This window comes from Pituophis catenifer, unplaced genomic scaffold (assembly GCF_029215685.1).
Source record: "Pituophis catenifer annectens isolate HBS135680 unplaced genomic scaffold, rPitCat1.0.hap2 SCAF_3, whole genome shotgun sequence".
NCBI classification, from domain to species: domain Eukaryota; kingdom Metazoa; phylum Chordata; class Lepidosauria; order Squamata; family Colubridae; genus Pituophis; species Pituophis catenifer.
Window position 1 is genome coordinate 208,586,718 of NW_027256883.1, and position 16,095 is coordinate 208,602,812.

The 16,095-nt window shown below is 45.0% G+C and overlaps 1 protein-coding gene across 1 annotated transcript in view; it reads left to right on the plus strand.

The window, feature by feature from the left end:
- COL20A1 (collagen type XX alpha 1 chain) overlaps window positions 1-16,095 on the plus strand; it is a 210,074-nt gene that overhangs the window by 6,728 nt on the left and 187,251 nt on the right. The window contains exons 3-7 of the mRNA XM_070941127.1: window positions 4,134-4,244; window positions 7,799-7,942; window positions 9,382-9,510; window positions 10,347-10,514; window positions 15,411-15,566. Of these exons, the coding sequence (XP_070797228.1) occupies window positions 4,134-4,244; window positions 7,799-7,942; window positions 9,382-9,510; window positions 10,347-10,514; window positions 15,411-15,566 (708 nt within the window). The remainder of the gene's footprint in view (window positions 1-4,133; window positions 4,245-7,798; window positions 7,943-9,381; window positions 9,511-10,346; window positions 10,515-15,410; window positions 15,567-16,095) is intronic.

A 16,095-nucleotide genomic window follows, 5' to 3' on the forward strand; every position in this document is an offset into this window, starting at 1 on the left:
GGGAAGAAGAAAAAGAAATTTAATTCCCACCTTCATTTAGAATAGAATAGAATAGAATAGAATAGAATAGAATAGAATAGAATAGAATAGAATAGAATAGAATAGAATAGAATAGAATAGAATAGAGGAAGAGAAGAGAAAAGAAAAGAGAGAATGGAAAGAGAAGAGAAGAGAAGAGAAGAGAAGAGAAGAGAAGAGAAGAGAAGAGAAGAGAAGAGAAGAGAAGAGAAGAAGAGAGAATGGGAAGATAGAATAGAAAATAGAATAGAATAGAGTAGCGTAGGGTAGGGTAGGGTAGGGTAGGGTAGGGTAGGGTAGGGTAGGGTAGGGTAGAGTAGAGTAGAGTAGAGTAGAGTAGAATAGAATAGAATAGAATAGAATAGAATAGAATAACAGAGTTGGAAGGGACCTTGGAGGTCTTCTAGTCCAACCCTCTGCTTAGACAGGAAACTCTATACCACTTCTCTGAATGCCCCATTCCCAGTAGTGGGTTTCAAAATGTTTTACTACCAGGTTCTGTGGGTGTGGCTTGGTGGGTGTGGCATGTCTTGGTGGGCGTGGCAGGGGAGGGATACTGCAAAATCTCAATTCCCACCCCACTCCAGGGGAAGGATACTGCAAAATCCCCATTTCCTCCCGATCAGCTGGGACTTGGAAGGCAGAGAATAGATGGGGATGGGGCAGGGCCAGTCAGAATTTTTGCTAGCGGTTCCCCGAACTACTCAAAATTTCCGCTACCAGTTCTCCAGAACTGGTCAGAACCTGCTGGAACCCACCTCTGCCCATACTCTACCATACTTATGACTTCCTACTATTTGGGATCTTCTCTTACCATCTCAAATCAATCACCGAACCAGGAAATGTTCCTACAATATGATGAAAACACCTACCAAGAATGGACTTTTCGACGGGATGCTATTTATCTTCCAATGCTCAGATTAATTATAATCTCAAATTTGGCATTCCGCTGCCAACATTCTTCTCAGTCTGTTGTGTGGCTCCTAGAGCGACCACCAAGATCTGGGATGCAGAAGAAGAATTGAAAACAATTTCTGGCTTTATTAACCAAATAATTCCCTCTTTGTCTCCCTGGCTTTGCTCCAGTGATGAGACCCAATGAAAAATTCTGCCTCTTTGTGTATGTCGTCCTTCACAACGGAAGGCTCTCCCAGTTCGCTTTGGCCAGAGCTGTTTCTGAATCTCAGCTTTGTTTCCCCGTGCAACACAATTTCCTTCCAGGAAGCTAGAAGGCTATCTCCCAAAGGTTAAAGGTCACAGATGTGGAATGGAGTCGGTTACTGTGGTCCATTGGAACCATTGTTGGACTCCGATGGTTGCATTTCATGGATGACATTTCTGAGTTTTGGAGGGTGTGTTGTGGAGTTGTGGCTGGCCCCCTAATGCCTGCTGTCGATGACTTGGGTCTTGCAAATGGGCAGTGTATAAATTAGGGGTCCCCAAACTTTTTAAACAGGGGGCCAATTCACGGTCCCTCAGACTGTTTTTTTTGGGGGGGGGGAACAGATTATAGTTTGAAAAAAAACATGAACGAATTCCGAGAGACGGTAAGAAAGGGAAGAAGAAGAGAGTAGTGGGGGAAGGGAAGGAGAAGTAGGAAAGAGAAGGAGAGGAAGAACGAAGAAAATAGGAAGAGATGGAAAAAGGAACAGAAGGGGAGGAAAAGAGGAAAGGTTGTGGTAAAATAAAGGAGGGTAAATGGTAAAAGAGCAGCCCCGGACAATTAAAAAAGAAAGTTAAAAGATAAGATGAATGGAAAATGATGGATGAAAAGATTGTACGCTCAAATATGCTTATGAGAAATAAAAATAAAAACTTTTTGATAAAAAAAACATGAACAAATTCCTATGCACATTGCACGTATCTTATTTGTAGTGCAAAAAAACTCCCACCGTGAAATAATAATACAATATTTAAAATGAAGAACAAGTTTCTGGCTGCATTTGATAGGTCCAAAAGACAGAACCTCAGTGGACAGGCAGCGAGGCCCTTGAACCTCAAATCCACCCAGATTCAATGTGCTAAAGGACCGATGCCCCACATTACAGGATCGATCCTCAAATCTATGACTTTGTCAGAATAATTGAAGCTGCAATAGCCCTGTAAAAACATGACAGCCAATTCAGCTATTTCCCTGCCCCCCCAGGTGTGAAACAACACCTGAGGTTGCTCACCTTGGCAACCGACCTGATGCAGTACCAGATCCCTTTCCAAATAACCAATCTCTTCTAAGGCAAGGCAAACCCTTCACAGAGATCCCAATGGTGAGGATTCTATGGGGCGATTCCCAGGTCACTGCAAAAGCAGTCATCACTATATATATATATATATATTTATATATATTTTTATAGTGTATAAAAAAGGTATAAAAATATAATAAATAAAAAAAAATCACGACAGGCAGCTCAAGGAAGAAGCCTCAAGAATTAGCAATGCAAATTAGCATTTCTGGATTATTGTTCATAAAGTTAAGAGCTGCTTCCACTGACTGTGTTTTTTCTCAATTAGTGTCTTATAATCAGGATCTGTCGTGAGTTACTTCAGGAATTTTCCAAGGGGCATATAAATAAATCTCCTTGCTCAATGAAACCAAGGAGAGAAGCTGAATTCACTGGCTGGATTTGCTTAATGAATGGATTAAGTGGTTCCATTCATACATCCTTTTAAACTTGGTTAAGACTAACCTAGGATAATCTGCTTGGAACTGAGCTTGTTAAGACGTCATTTTGAATCTCAAATCCTGTCCTTCAGAAAGTTCAGCCTCTGACTTAATTAGCCGAAGAACTTTCTTCTGTTTTGAAAAATAATTTAGAGGTAATCCTCAAGGTGCAACCTTTCTTTTAGTAACCAAAGTTTCAACGGCATTGAAAAAAAAGTGATTTAGGTTTATTTTTCACGCTTACGACCGTTACGACCTGTGGTCTCATGTGTTCAAAATCTGGACACTTGGCAACTGACTCATCTTTATGACGGTTCGGGTGTCCCGGGGCCACATGATTCCCCTCTTGCGACCTTCGCATGAGCAAATTCAAGGGAGAAGCCAAACTCACTTAACAGCCGTCTTACGGCCTTAACAATGGCAGAGATTCACTTAGCAACAGAAGCAAGAAAGATCATAAAATGGGGCCCAAACTCATTTAACTACTGTCTCGCTTAGTGACGGGTTCAATTCAGTGGTGGGATTCAAATAATTTAACCACCGGTTATTATTTTATTTTCTTATTCATATTTCTATGCCGCCCATTCTCCGAGGACTCTGGGCGGCGTACACCAAAGACAGTATACCAAATAGCATATTGCCCCCTAACAATCTGGGTCCTCATTTTACCCACCTCGGAAGGATGGAAGGCTGAGTCAACCTTGAGTCGGTGAGATTTGATCCGCTGATCTGCTGAACTAGCAGTCAGCTGAAGTAGCTGCAGTACTGCACCCTAACCACTGCGCCACCTCGATTCTCTACCCCAGTGTTTCCCAAACTTGGCTATTTTAAGATGCATGGACTTCAATTCCCAGAATTCCCCAACCAGTATGCCTGGTTGAGAAATTCTGGGAGTTGAAGTCCATACATCTTCAAAGGGTCAAGTTTGGGAAACACTGCTCTACCCTAATGACCGGCTGGGTGGGCATGGCCATGGTGGGCATAGCCAGGGTGTGTGATAGGCAGCACTCGGCCTCCTGCACCCCCCCGGGAGCAAAAACAAGCCATGTGAGGGGGGCGCATCGCCCCCTGTGCCCCGTTTTGGACCTAGTAGGCTTCCCTACTCCCTGAGAGCAATAATGGGCCATGGGGGGGGGAGCGCTGCACCCCCTCGTGCCCCGTTTTGGGCCTAGTAGGCCTCCCTGCACTTACCTGGGAGTCAAAACGGGGTGCATGGGGACTTCTGGAAGGGGCGGGGAGGGAAGGGGTATGGCCAGCCAGCAATTTAACAACTGGTTCGGCCAAAGTGACCCAAACCGGTTGAATCCCACCAGTGGTTCAATTGTCATAAGTCGAGGTCTACTTATATGTTGTGAGGAAGATAAGGCACTGAAGGATGCAGTCACAATAGCACACACACACACCCCCATCATTTTTTTCTGCTTCTATTTGTAAAGATAATGCTGGTTCTTTGCAGGGTCAAACCGCCTGAAGCTGACGGTCCTTTCAGAAGACAGATTACAAATGAAGTGGAAGGAAAGCGAAGGAAACACCAGCGGGTACAAAGTTCGTGTAAAGCCAATGGCAGGTATAATGCTAAAGAAATCCAGCTGAGCTTCTTCTTCCAGAAATATACCAATTTGAAGGGGGTCTGTGTCACTGATTTGTATCTGAATAGGGTTGGATTCAGTTTTGGATCTTCACTTTATTTATTTAAAGCAAGGGTCTCCAACCTTGGCCACTTTAAGACTTGTGGACTTCAACTCCCAGAATTCCCCAGCTAGCTGGGGAATTCTGGGAGTTGAAGTCCACAAGTCTTAAAGTGGCCAAGGTCGGAGACCCCTGATTTTAAAGACCCAGTTGTTCTTGGTGATGTTCCTACTTCACTCTAGTTCAGGAGTCTCCAAACTTGGCAACTTGTGGACTTCAACTCCCAGAATTCCTCAGAGAGCATGCTGGATAGAGATTTCTGGGAATCGAAGTCCACAAGTATTAAAGCTGCCAGGTTTGGAGACCCCTGGTTTAGTATCAGTGTTTCTTAATCTTGGCAACTTTCAGATAGGTGGACTTCAACTCCCAGAATTCCCCAGCCAGAATTCCTCAATAGTTGGTTGGGGAATTCTGGGAGTTGATCCACGAATCTGAAAATTGCTAAGGTTGAGAAACACTGGTTTAATGGTTGCTGAATCTGCACAGGGATAGTAGCATAAACAAAATGTCCAACTATTCTTATCAGAGTTTGGATTTTAGATTTATTTCCCATGTGATCCAAAATGGAAGGTGCTGGACTAGGAGTGTTGAAACCTAGTGTTGAATAGGTCAGTATTTGAAGTTTCTTGGGAAGCCTTTGAGTCAATCCCAAAGGTGATTTTTTTTTTCAAGAGGCAACTAGACTTTCTGGTTTTTCTTTGAAGACATTTCACTTCTCATCCAAGAAGCTTCTTCAGCTCTGACTGGATGGTGGGGAATGGAAGGATTTATACCAGGGGTGAAATCCAGCAGGTTCTGACAGGTTCTGGAGAACCGGTAGCGGAAATTTTGAGCAGTTCGGAGAACTGGTAGCGGAAATTTTGAGTAGTTTGGACAACCGGGAAATACCACCGTTGGCTGATCCCCAGAGTGGGGTGGGAATGGAGTTTTTGCAATATCCTTCCCCCAGGAGTGGGGAGGGAATGGGGATTTTGCAGTATCCTTCCCCTGGAGTGGGGTGGGAATAGATATTTTGCAGTATCCTTCCCCTGGAGCGGGGGGGGGAATGGAGATTTTGCAGTATCCTTCCCTTGCCACGCCCACCAAGCCACACCACACCATGCCCACCAAGGCACGCCCACAGAACCTGTAATAAATTCCCCACCATCCAGTCAGAGCTGAAGAAGCTTCTTAGATGAGAAGCGAAACATCTTCAAAGAAAAACCAGAAAATCCAGTTGCCTCTTGAAAAAAGCACCTTTGGGACCTGGATGACTGAGAATCTCCATAGACTTTGAGTCAATCCTTCCCCATCAGCCAAAAAACCAGGGCAACACCCATACAAAGGAGGCAATGCTTGGGTAGCACCAAAATCAAAGCCCTGCCCCTTTCTTTGCTGCATGCACAAAAGGGGTGGAGTTTCCACTGCAATGCTCCGCCTACTGTCCTCTGTCTGAAGAACAGTGTTTCTTGGCAACTTTAAGATGGGTGGACTTCAACTCCCAGAATTCCCTAGTCGGCACGGCTGGCTGGGGAATTCTGGGAGTTGAAGTCCAACCATCTTAAAATTGGTCGGTTGGGAAACGCCACCAAAGGACACACAAAATACTGAAAAGGGAAAGAGAGGAATAGATACAAAGATTTTAAAAATTGCACAATTATTCAGCAATGAAAACCTGATTTTAAAGATAAAGTGAAGAAAAACATTTTTCTTGTGCCAATCTTTATTTAAAAACAATGTTGAACTTCCTTTTAGAATAAAATTGATAGTTTATAGTTTAATTTATAGTTTTATAAATTTATAGTTCAATTCTCATTTCAGATCTCTGGTTCCACATCTGACCTTGGATAAACCTAAACAGACTGTTACCTCCTTTATCTTTAATTCAGATAAATTTGGAAAATATGCAGAGATATCATTCTGGACCCTTAAGCTAATTACAGATGTGCAAAATCAGATCTAAACCTACTCTGATTATGTCCCTGAGGGTGCTATAGCTTCCCTATGAAGCAGATTCGATGTGAAGTTTAATTCTAGTTGGTTAAACAAGCCAATAACACACCAGAAACTGACAAAGCGGTGAAAGGCGCTCATATTTTACACACAAAGCGGAATTATACAAGGAAAATGAAGACAGAGTGTGCCTCTATTTAATTTAATTCTAAGTCAAATGGTCAATAGATTTAATTTTAGGGCAGCTTACAGAGTTTCTGGAACAGGCAATTCCCGCCTCACAACATTCTGCCATTTTGCTTACAGTTTGCCAATTTGCAGTTGTTTGGAAAAACTTCTTCTCTCTGAATCTGGAAACTAGGAAAGCAGTTCTCAGTGACAAAAAAATATTGAGGGAAGACAAGGAGACTGTAGAGATAGCCTGACGAGGTGGCTCAGTGGCTAAGACACTGAGCTTGTCGATCAGAAAGGTTGGCAGTTCGGCGGTTCGAATCCCTAGTACAGGTCTTCTGTGTGAGTAGGGGGTTGGATTAGATGACCTCCGAGGTCCCTTCCAACTCTGTTATTGTTACTAGATAGATTCGCAGTGGGGAAGAGAGACATTTTAGTCTAGGACAGCCAAACGTCAGAAGGAATCTAGAACAAAAGGGAGATTTCCTGACAGTTGAGAACAATTAATCAATGGAACGGCTTGCTTCAGGAAGTTGTGGAGGTTTTGAAGAAGAGACTGGACAGCCGTTTGTCCAATAGTATGGGTCTCCTGCTCGAGCAGGGGGTTGGACTAGAAGACCTTCAGGGTCCCTTCCAACCCTAGGTATTACTCTATGTTCTATCTATTCCAATTGACAAATTATATTAAGTGGCATAGACTTTAATGAGCTCACGGACGTTTGGCTATCCTAGACTAAAATGCCCATGTGGGTGTGGCTTGGTGGGCGTGGCATGGCATGGCAAGGCAAGGCATGGCATGGCTTCATGGGCGTGGCTTGGTGGGCGTGGCAGGAGAAGGGTACTGCAAAATCTCCATTCCCTCCCCAATCCAGGGGAAGGATACTGTAAAATCTCCATTTCCTCCCGATCAGCTGAGACTCGGGAGGCAGAGAATGGATGGGGGCAGGGCCAGTCAGAATTTTTACTACCGGTTTCCGAACGACTCAAAATTTCCGCTACCGGTTCTCCAGAACTGGTCAGAACCTGCTGGAACCCACCTGTGCGTTGGCCCATTCTGGGATCACATGAAACAATTTACGTGACATGGAGGGAAGGCGGTGTGATCATTCCCAGTGGCTTTGTGTGTGTTTGTGTGTGTGTGTGTGTGTGTGTGTGTGTGTGTGTGTGTGTGTGTTACAGGCTGTAAAGCACCCATTGTGCCTCCATTGTAAATCCGAGTGGTCGTTAAGCGACCGCTTGTAAGTCAAGGACTTTGCTTGGGCTGTTTAAGCTATGATTTGTACGTTGATGAATTTATTTATTTTTGTTTCCCTCTTCTACCTATGGTAGGTGACTCTGAGCAGGAAGTGATGTTGAAAACCAAGATGGCGAAAGCAACTGTGGGTGGGCTGAGTCCCACCAAAGAATATACTCTGCAGATCTACATCCTTAATGGATCCCAGGAAGCCCTCTTTGTCAAGAGGAAATTTGTGAGTAAGTGTGGTTTCTGCTTCCTTCTGGTCCATGTACTTTACTCTTGGCCAGGCTGGATGTTCTGACCCCCTTCCCCACACAGGCAAACACACAACCAGGCACGCCTGCCAAGATTTTATTAAGGAATCAGACTAGAAACCCTTGCAGATAAGAGTTTTGGCAGTAAACTGCGAAATGCCTGCCAAGTCAGTTTTCACTCCCAGTCAGCAAGAGAGAGAGTTTATCCTCAATCCGGTTTAGTAGCAAAAAGTAATCCATGAAGCAAGAGTTAGCCAAGGTCCAATCCAAATAAGCACAAGCCAGATTTCAGGTAACGCAATGTGACCCTCAGGTTTTTAACTTTGACCGTCACAAAGCCTGAAGAGCAATCACACACACTTTTATTCCTTGTGGGGTGTGGCTCAGTGACTCAGCTCAATCTCTGGCCCTCCCACGCCTCTTTCGTTGCTGCGCACGCTTCTCCCTCTGACGCTGCCTGGGATCAAGCCAGGATTCATCATCCTCGCTCCCTATCTGTTGTTGTTCCAATATGCTTTCCTCCTGGCATCTCCCAGGCTGTTCCTCTTGGCCTTCAGATGGAACCTGAGGCATTGCCAGAGAGGAGGGTCCTGGAGAGGGAGGCCTTGTCAGTTCCTCCCCATCACCTTCTGAGTCCTCTTCCTCTGTTAGGACAGGCTTGAGAGTCGGGGTCACAACACTGGCTTTGTAGTTGTCCTTGGTGTTCTCTGAACTTGGTTGTTTTCTTACATACATTTTTAGACTTAGACTTAGAATAACTTTATTGTCACTTTGAATGTACACTAATCGGCATACATTAAAATGAAATTTCTTTGCGTACAGCTCTCAAAAGGTCACCATCTCCAACATACACGACATGAACATGACAAGATAAATAAATAAATAAATAAATACAAAATTATGTATATACCCACATATATTATATGACACAGAGAAACAATACAGTCTTTCATTACCCAACTAGGTATCATCACCAGTGCTGGAAGGGAGTGGGGTTGCGAGGAGGAGGAGGAGGAGGAGGAGGAGGAGGAGGAGGAAAAGGAGGAGGAGGAGGAGGAGGAGGAGGAGGAGGAGGAGGAGGAGGAGGAGGAAAAGAAGGAGGAGGAGGAGGGGGGGGGAGGAGGAGGAGGAGGAGGAAGACTGTGGGGTCCTTGGTGCTCTCTGAGCTTGGTTGTTTTCTTGCAGGCATTTCATTACCCTACTAGGTAACATCATCAGTGCTAGAAGGGAGTAGGATTGGATTAACATTGTTCATATACTAGCATCTTGCTCTGTCAGTGTTGGTTGCGATGTTCTTAGTGTTTGGTTGTTTGTCAAGAAGACTCCCACCAACACTGACAGGGTAAGTCAGGGCCTCCATCTGATTTGATTTGCTTGATCTCTGGACTGACTTCATTTTCACATCACTTTGGCTGCCACAGTTGAAGAACTGAAAAATCACTCCCAATCCAGAAGCCACAGGAAGCATCCCACCAGTATGCCGGAGAAGGGAGGAATTCTACCAGTTGAAGTCACTTCGCCAACTCCAGATGAAACTTCAACTTTGATAGGTATGAATTGAGTGGGATCACGGGTCACTCAAAGGGGTCACAGGTCAGCCCCATTCCTGATGATTACAGGTAGTCTTTGACTTACAACCATTCCTTTAGTGACTGTTTGTAGTTAACAACAGCACTGAAAAAAGTGAGCTATGACTGTTTTTCACACCGTTGGCAGTTTTCCCCATAGAGCCCAACATTTCTGTTGCTAAGTGAGTCGTTTGTTAAGTAAGTTTTGCGACGAGTTAAATCCAGCAGGTTCCGACAGGTTCTGGAGAACCGGTAGCAGAAATTTTGAGCAGTTTGGAGAACCGGCAAATACCACCTCTGCCTGGCCCCAGAGTGGGATGGGAATGGGATTTTGCAATATCCTTCCCCCAGGAGTGGGGAGGGAGTGGCGATTTTGCAATATCCTTCCCCTGCCATGCCCACCAAGCCACGCCCACCAAGCCACACCGCGCCCACCAAGCCATGCCCACAGAACCGGTAGTAAAAAAAATTGGATTTCACCACTAGTTTTGCCCCACGTTACGACCTTCCTTGCCGCAGTCGTTAACTGAATCACTGCAGTTGTTAAATTAGTGACACGGTTGTAAAATGAATCAGGCTTTTGGATGAATCATGGATTTTGATTGTCAGGAAGTCACAACAGGGAAATCACGTGATACCGGGACACTGTGACGGTCATAAATATGAGTCAGTTGTCAAGCATCTGTAAAAGTAGTAAAAAAAATTGAATTTCTCCACTGCTTCCAGCCCTATGATTCCATGATCCTAAGGTTGAATTTCTTTGAGTAAATGTGTAGGATCGGGACTAACGTTCCTTCTCTTGATGATTTATAATATAGGAAGAGTTGAGCCAGGGAAGAAAAGGCAAAACACGTCACCTTTTAAGCCAGATGATTATATGCTGAACGCTGAGCCAACGTTGACGCTGCCAACCTTACCGAGCGTAATAGAGTTTGAAGGGGATTATCTGGCCCGAAGGAAAACGAGCAGCGACAGCTTCAGGAGAGGTGAGACGTCGTTCACAGAGACTCCGTAGTGCCGCTCTTCCTGCAAACTTTCATAGTAGCCTCTATTGGCTGCTTGCTTAGCATCAGAAAGAGGTTTGGTTCTCCTCATTGCCTTATCACCTTTTCATGTGTCAGGTTATATTATAAGTCATTACCATTAAAGAATCTGTGTTTCAGTTACATATAGCAATACAATAGCACTTAGACTTATATACCGCATCACAGTACTTTTACAGCCCTCTCTAAGCGGTTTACACAGTCAGTGTTGTGGCTCCATTGCCTGAGCCTGGGCTATCGACAGATGCAGACTCTGAGAGTGAGGGAGAGGAGTTGGCAAGGCCTCCCTCTCCAGGACCCTCCTCTCTGGCAATGCCTGCGGAGGACACCGAAGGCCAAGAGATAGGCCCAGAGCCAAGCACGTCCCCGCAGCCACAGGTGGACAGCGACAAAGTAGATAAGTGCTGGCTGGACCCTCGGCAGAGGCGCAGGGAGAAGCGTGCGCAGCAGAGGGGAAGGCGTGCCAGAGATTAGCTGAGTCACTGGACCACACCCCACAGGGTATAAATGTGGGTGTGGTGGCCGGTTCAATTTGTGACAAGCAAAAACTAGAAATAATCCATGATCTCTGTGTTACTGGACTTCTGCTTGCCTTGTCGGACTGCATTTGGACTAATCCTTTTATTGCCGAAACTTTGCCTGCTTTATCAGAATGCTTGCAGTCTAATCTTTGTTTTGTGTGAGTAAAGTCTGAATTGGCAGCTAGCCACTGGGTTGCTGCCAGCTTTATCTTTAAAGATTTTGTCGTGTGGCTTATTAACTCCGGGCCGTCTGTGGGGGTGCGTGTGTGGGACGGGGATAGAACAGTCAGCATGTTGCCCCCCCCAACAATCTGGGTCCTCATTTTACCCACCTCGGAAGGATGAATCAACCTGGAGCCTGGTGAGATTTGAACTGCCAAATTGCAGGCAGTCGGCAGCAGTAGTGGGTTGCCCCCGGTTCGGACTGGTTCACAAGAACTGGTAGTAAAACCGAGGGGAGGCTCCGCCCACCGACCCTGACATCATCAGGAAGCTTCTGTGCATGCGCGCGCATGGCCCCATTGCGAACCGATAGTAAAGGTAAGTACAACCCACTCCTGGTCGGCAGTCAGCAGAAGTAGCTTGCAGTACTGCACTCTAACCACTACGCCACTGTAGCTCATATAATTTTCATGGTGATAATTAGGGTTAGAAGAGGGGTAGAATAGCAATAGCACTTAGACTTATATACCACCCGCTTCATAGTGCTTTACAGCTCTTCCTAAGTGGTTTACAGAGTCAGCCTATTTCCCCCCAACAATCTGGGTCCTCATTTTACCCACCTCGGAAGGATGTTTGATTAATGTTTGATTAATTAGTTTGATTAATGAAATTAATTATTATAAATTAATTAGTTTGATTAATGAAACCTCTGCAAGAAAACAACCAAGCTGGGAGAGCACTAAGGACCCCACAGTCTTCTTCCTCCTCCTCCTCCTCCTCCTCCTCCTCCTCCTCCTCCTCCTCCTCCTCCTCCTCCTCCTCCTCCTCCTCACAACACCCACTTCCTTTTAGTACTGATGATGTTACCTAGTTGGGTAATGAAACGTCTGTAAAAAAACAACCAAGCTCAGAGAGCACCAAGGACTCTTCCTTCTCCTCCTTTTCTCAGCAAGCATCCTCCCTTCTAGAACTGATGATGTAACCTAGTTGGGTCATGAAACATCTGCAAGAAAACAAGCAAGCTCAAAGAGCACCAAGGACCCCCTCATTTCAGCCCTGAGCTACAAATATTCTCCTTCACTGTATCATATATTTCTGGTGGCAGAGGGCTCGGGTTTTAAAAGCAAGACACCGTGACATTTGTGCAAAGCTCTTCCACTAAATGCATCTTAATTCCTAAGTCGAGGCGCCGATTTTAACTTTATGACATATGACAACTGAAACAAACAAACAAACAAAAAAAGATAATGCCCCACATTAGAGACAGTGAGATGCACAAATGTGAAAGGCACATTTTGTGATGGGATCTGACCTGGAGAACTCAGGGAGATATTTTAGCCTGAAGAGGAAGCCGATATGTGTTAATTTCGCATGACGGGAAGTCGTTCGCCTCTAGGGATAACGCAGGGTGGAAATAGATCGGAACACTGATGGAATCCTGGTATACGGGCAGGATCGTGTTTCCCAAAAGACAACCTGGAGAACAGGGGTGTCAAACTCAATTTCATTGAGGGCCACATCAGGGTTGTGTTTGACCTTGGAGGGCCGTGGGGGGGGCATGGCCAGGGTAGGCGTGGACATGGTGGATGTGACATGGGACTTGTCAGGCGTGCCTCCTTTCAGATTTCAGGAAAGAATGACCCCGACTCCATTTTCTTTCTTTTTTTTTAAAGTAGTTTTTATTGAATATAAATATTAAAAAAGACATACGTAACATATACACAACAAACATTTATACAACATATACACAAAAAGAGTGTAATTTCTTCTTAAGCATTTTTTCAGAGTGACGTTCTACAATTCTACTTATAATATATTCCTTCACCTCTCTTTAATCTAATAATATTTTTATTATATATATATGTATCAATCAGTAATATATCCCCTATATTTTTTGTATATTTCTGATTTTTAACCAATTATACCAATTATTCCATATTTTATAATAGTCTGATTCTTCTCTTTCTTGTAATTCTTTGGTTAACCTATCCATTTCAGTGCACTCTAAAATTTTCCCTATTACTTCTGTTTCACTTGGTATTTTTTCTTGTTTCCAATTTCTTGCGACTCCATTTTCATAGATAAAGGTATTTTACTAAAATTGAACTGAATGCAGCCAAGAAAAGCAAGATCTGAGGCAATATCACATATAGAAAGCATCCCCTCCCACTGTCCAACGTAAATCATCCAATCCAAAGGTCCTCCAGAGGTCAGGTGGAATCACACGTCTGGCAGTGTCATCAATCTGGAATGTCAGGACCGTTGACTCGATAGCAGCTTCAAAGGCACAGGGCCGCAGCTAAGTTTCGCTTTCGTTTCCCTTGTCCTCCCATCCTCCAGCACGCTTCCCCGTCTAGCGACTTCCTAGCTGCCCTTCCCCCGTTACCATGGCAGCCGACAAGCAAGCATTGAAAGAGCGGAGGCTGACAGGACTCCTGTTTGGGGGGGGCACCTGTGGTGGCCAAGTGCTAAGGCAGGACCCCTCCCTCGCTCTGTTGAACAAAACTCCGCATTGGCGACAGGAAAGGCATCCGGCCAGTAAACACTCAGCTCCATTCAGTTGCCCAGACTCCACTCCGCAAGGGATTATGGGGTCATTAAAAGGAGATGATGATCCTTCAGAAAGAAAAAAAAATAAATGTTTTGAAGTCCACATTTTCTAGATACTCAGAGCCGGGGTTTTTACAGACGGGGAAATCAAAATGGTGGGTGCAATTGGGCAATCTAAGCCCCGTCCTTTTACAATGTCAAAACCACATTATAAAAAGGCAGTTTTGATCGTCTGGTCACGCGCATTATCCCATCCCAAAGCTTTTTCTTCCTTGAAGAGAAGACAACAGAAATACAGAAATGGATCACGTATCAAAGTCAGCAAATGTTTCAGTTCATGTGGCCCTTGATTTACAACCAGTGGTGGGATTCAAATTGTTTTACTACTGGTTCTGTGGGTGTGGCTATGTTGGGTGGGGGTTGTGTGACTGAGTGGGCGTGGCCAACTTGACATCACTCACGGCAAGGTGGGGTGCACCTTGTGTGGCGAGTGGGTGGGTGGGGCTGGCGAGCAGCGAGCGGGCAGGGGTGGGGCCAGCCAGAGGTGGTATTTGCCGGTTCGGCGCCCCAGTTAAAATTTCCGCTACTGGTTTGCTTGAACCAATCCGAACTGGCTGAATACCACCTCTGCTTACAACCATTCGAGTAGTGATTGTTCAAAGTTACAGCAGCACTGAAAAAAAGTGACTTATGACTAGTCCTCGTACTTATGACTGTTGTGGCATCCTCACGGTCAAGGGGTCAAAATTTGAGCCCTTGGCAACCGGCATGTATTTTCAATGGGTGCAGCATCCTGGGGTCAGGTGATCACACATGTGACCTTCAAAGGTGGCTTCTGATGAGCAAAGTCAATGGGGGAGGGCGGATTCACTTAACAACCCATGATTCACTTAACAATTGCAGTGATTCGCTTAGCCACCATGGCCAAAAGGGACACAAAATTGAGGATGCCTCCATCCTCCCATTGCCTTTCTTAGCAACGGAAATTTACTGTGGTCCTAAATTGAGGATTATCTGTATTTTGGACCTGGTGTTTGAATCCTCACTAATAATTTCAGAATGAGTAAGTCCCCTCCTTTTAATGCTGTAGAAATCTGAGCTACATTTTTAAACAATTCAGCTAACATCCAAAATCATCTCTTTCTTCTCCTTCTCCTTCTCCGTCTCTTTCTCCTTCTTCTCCTTTTCCCTTCTTCTTCTTCTTCCTTTTCCTCTTTCCTTTTCACTTCCTTCTCCTCTCTTCCTTTTCCCTTCCTCCTCCTCTCTTCCTTTTCCCTTCCTCCTCCCCCTCCCCCCTCCTCTCTTCCTTTTCACTTCCTTCTCCTCTTCCTTTTCCCTTCCTCCTCCTCTCTTCCTTTTCCCTTCCTCCTCCCCCTCCCCCTCCTCTCTTCCTTTTCACTTCCTTCTCCTCTCTTCCTTTTCTTTTCCTCCTCCTCTCTTCCTTTTCCCTTCCTCCTTCTTTCTTCCTTTTCCCCTCCTCTTCCTCTCTTCCTTTTCCCTTCCTCCTCCTCTCTTCCTTTTCCCTTTCTCCTCCCCCTTCCCCTCCTCTCTTCCTTTTCCCTTTCTCCCCTTCCCCCTCCTCCTCCCTGACTCTTTCTTTTCATAGTTTCCCATTTCCAGTGCGATACCTCTGCTGCGACTGATATTATCCTGCTGGTGGACGGATCTTGGAGTATCGGACGCAACAATTTTGGACTCATTCGAGAATTCCTGGCAGCTTTGCTGGCACCTTTCAATATTGCTGAGGATAAGATCAGAGTAGGTGAGTGGCATTTTTTTTTTGCAGGGTTCAAATTCAGGAATGATTCAGTTTTGGAAAAAAAAATCATGTTTTCTACCAACCCAAGGACGCGGCAACATATATCATTATGGCAGAGACTCTTTGGTCTCTTAAAATCATTTCTTGCATTGTTATGATGGTAATGAATTCATTGGTAATTGCATCTCAAGAAGTAGTTGCAACAATAGAAAAGGTCTAGACTTAGAAGAGACAGGTTTTCAAAGAATTCAGGAACTACTCTTTGTCAACTCGCAACGCATTCCTGGCCTGCTCTCGAGTTGTCATAAGCAAGGGGGGATGGGAAACTGACAAACCGGCACGGCAGATGCACATTCCAGACTTATCTCTCTCAAGGCTGTCTCCCAGGGTTACCCACAGCAGGCTGAAGGGAATGGTCTCTACAACCACGAAATTTCTCTGTTGGTGAATGTGATTGATGATACATCCTGGGGGGAGGGGGGAAACAGGGTCATAATTGGGGTGTAAATTACATAGGTGCAGAGCTGGTTTC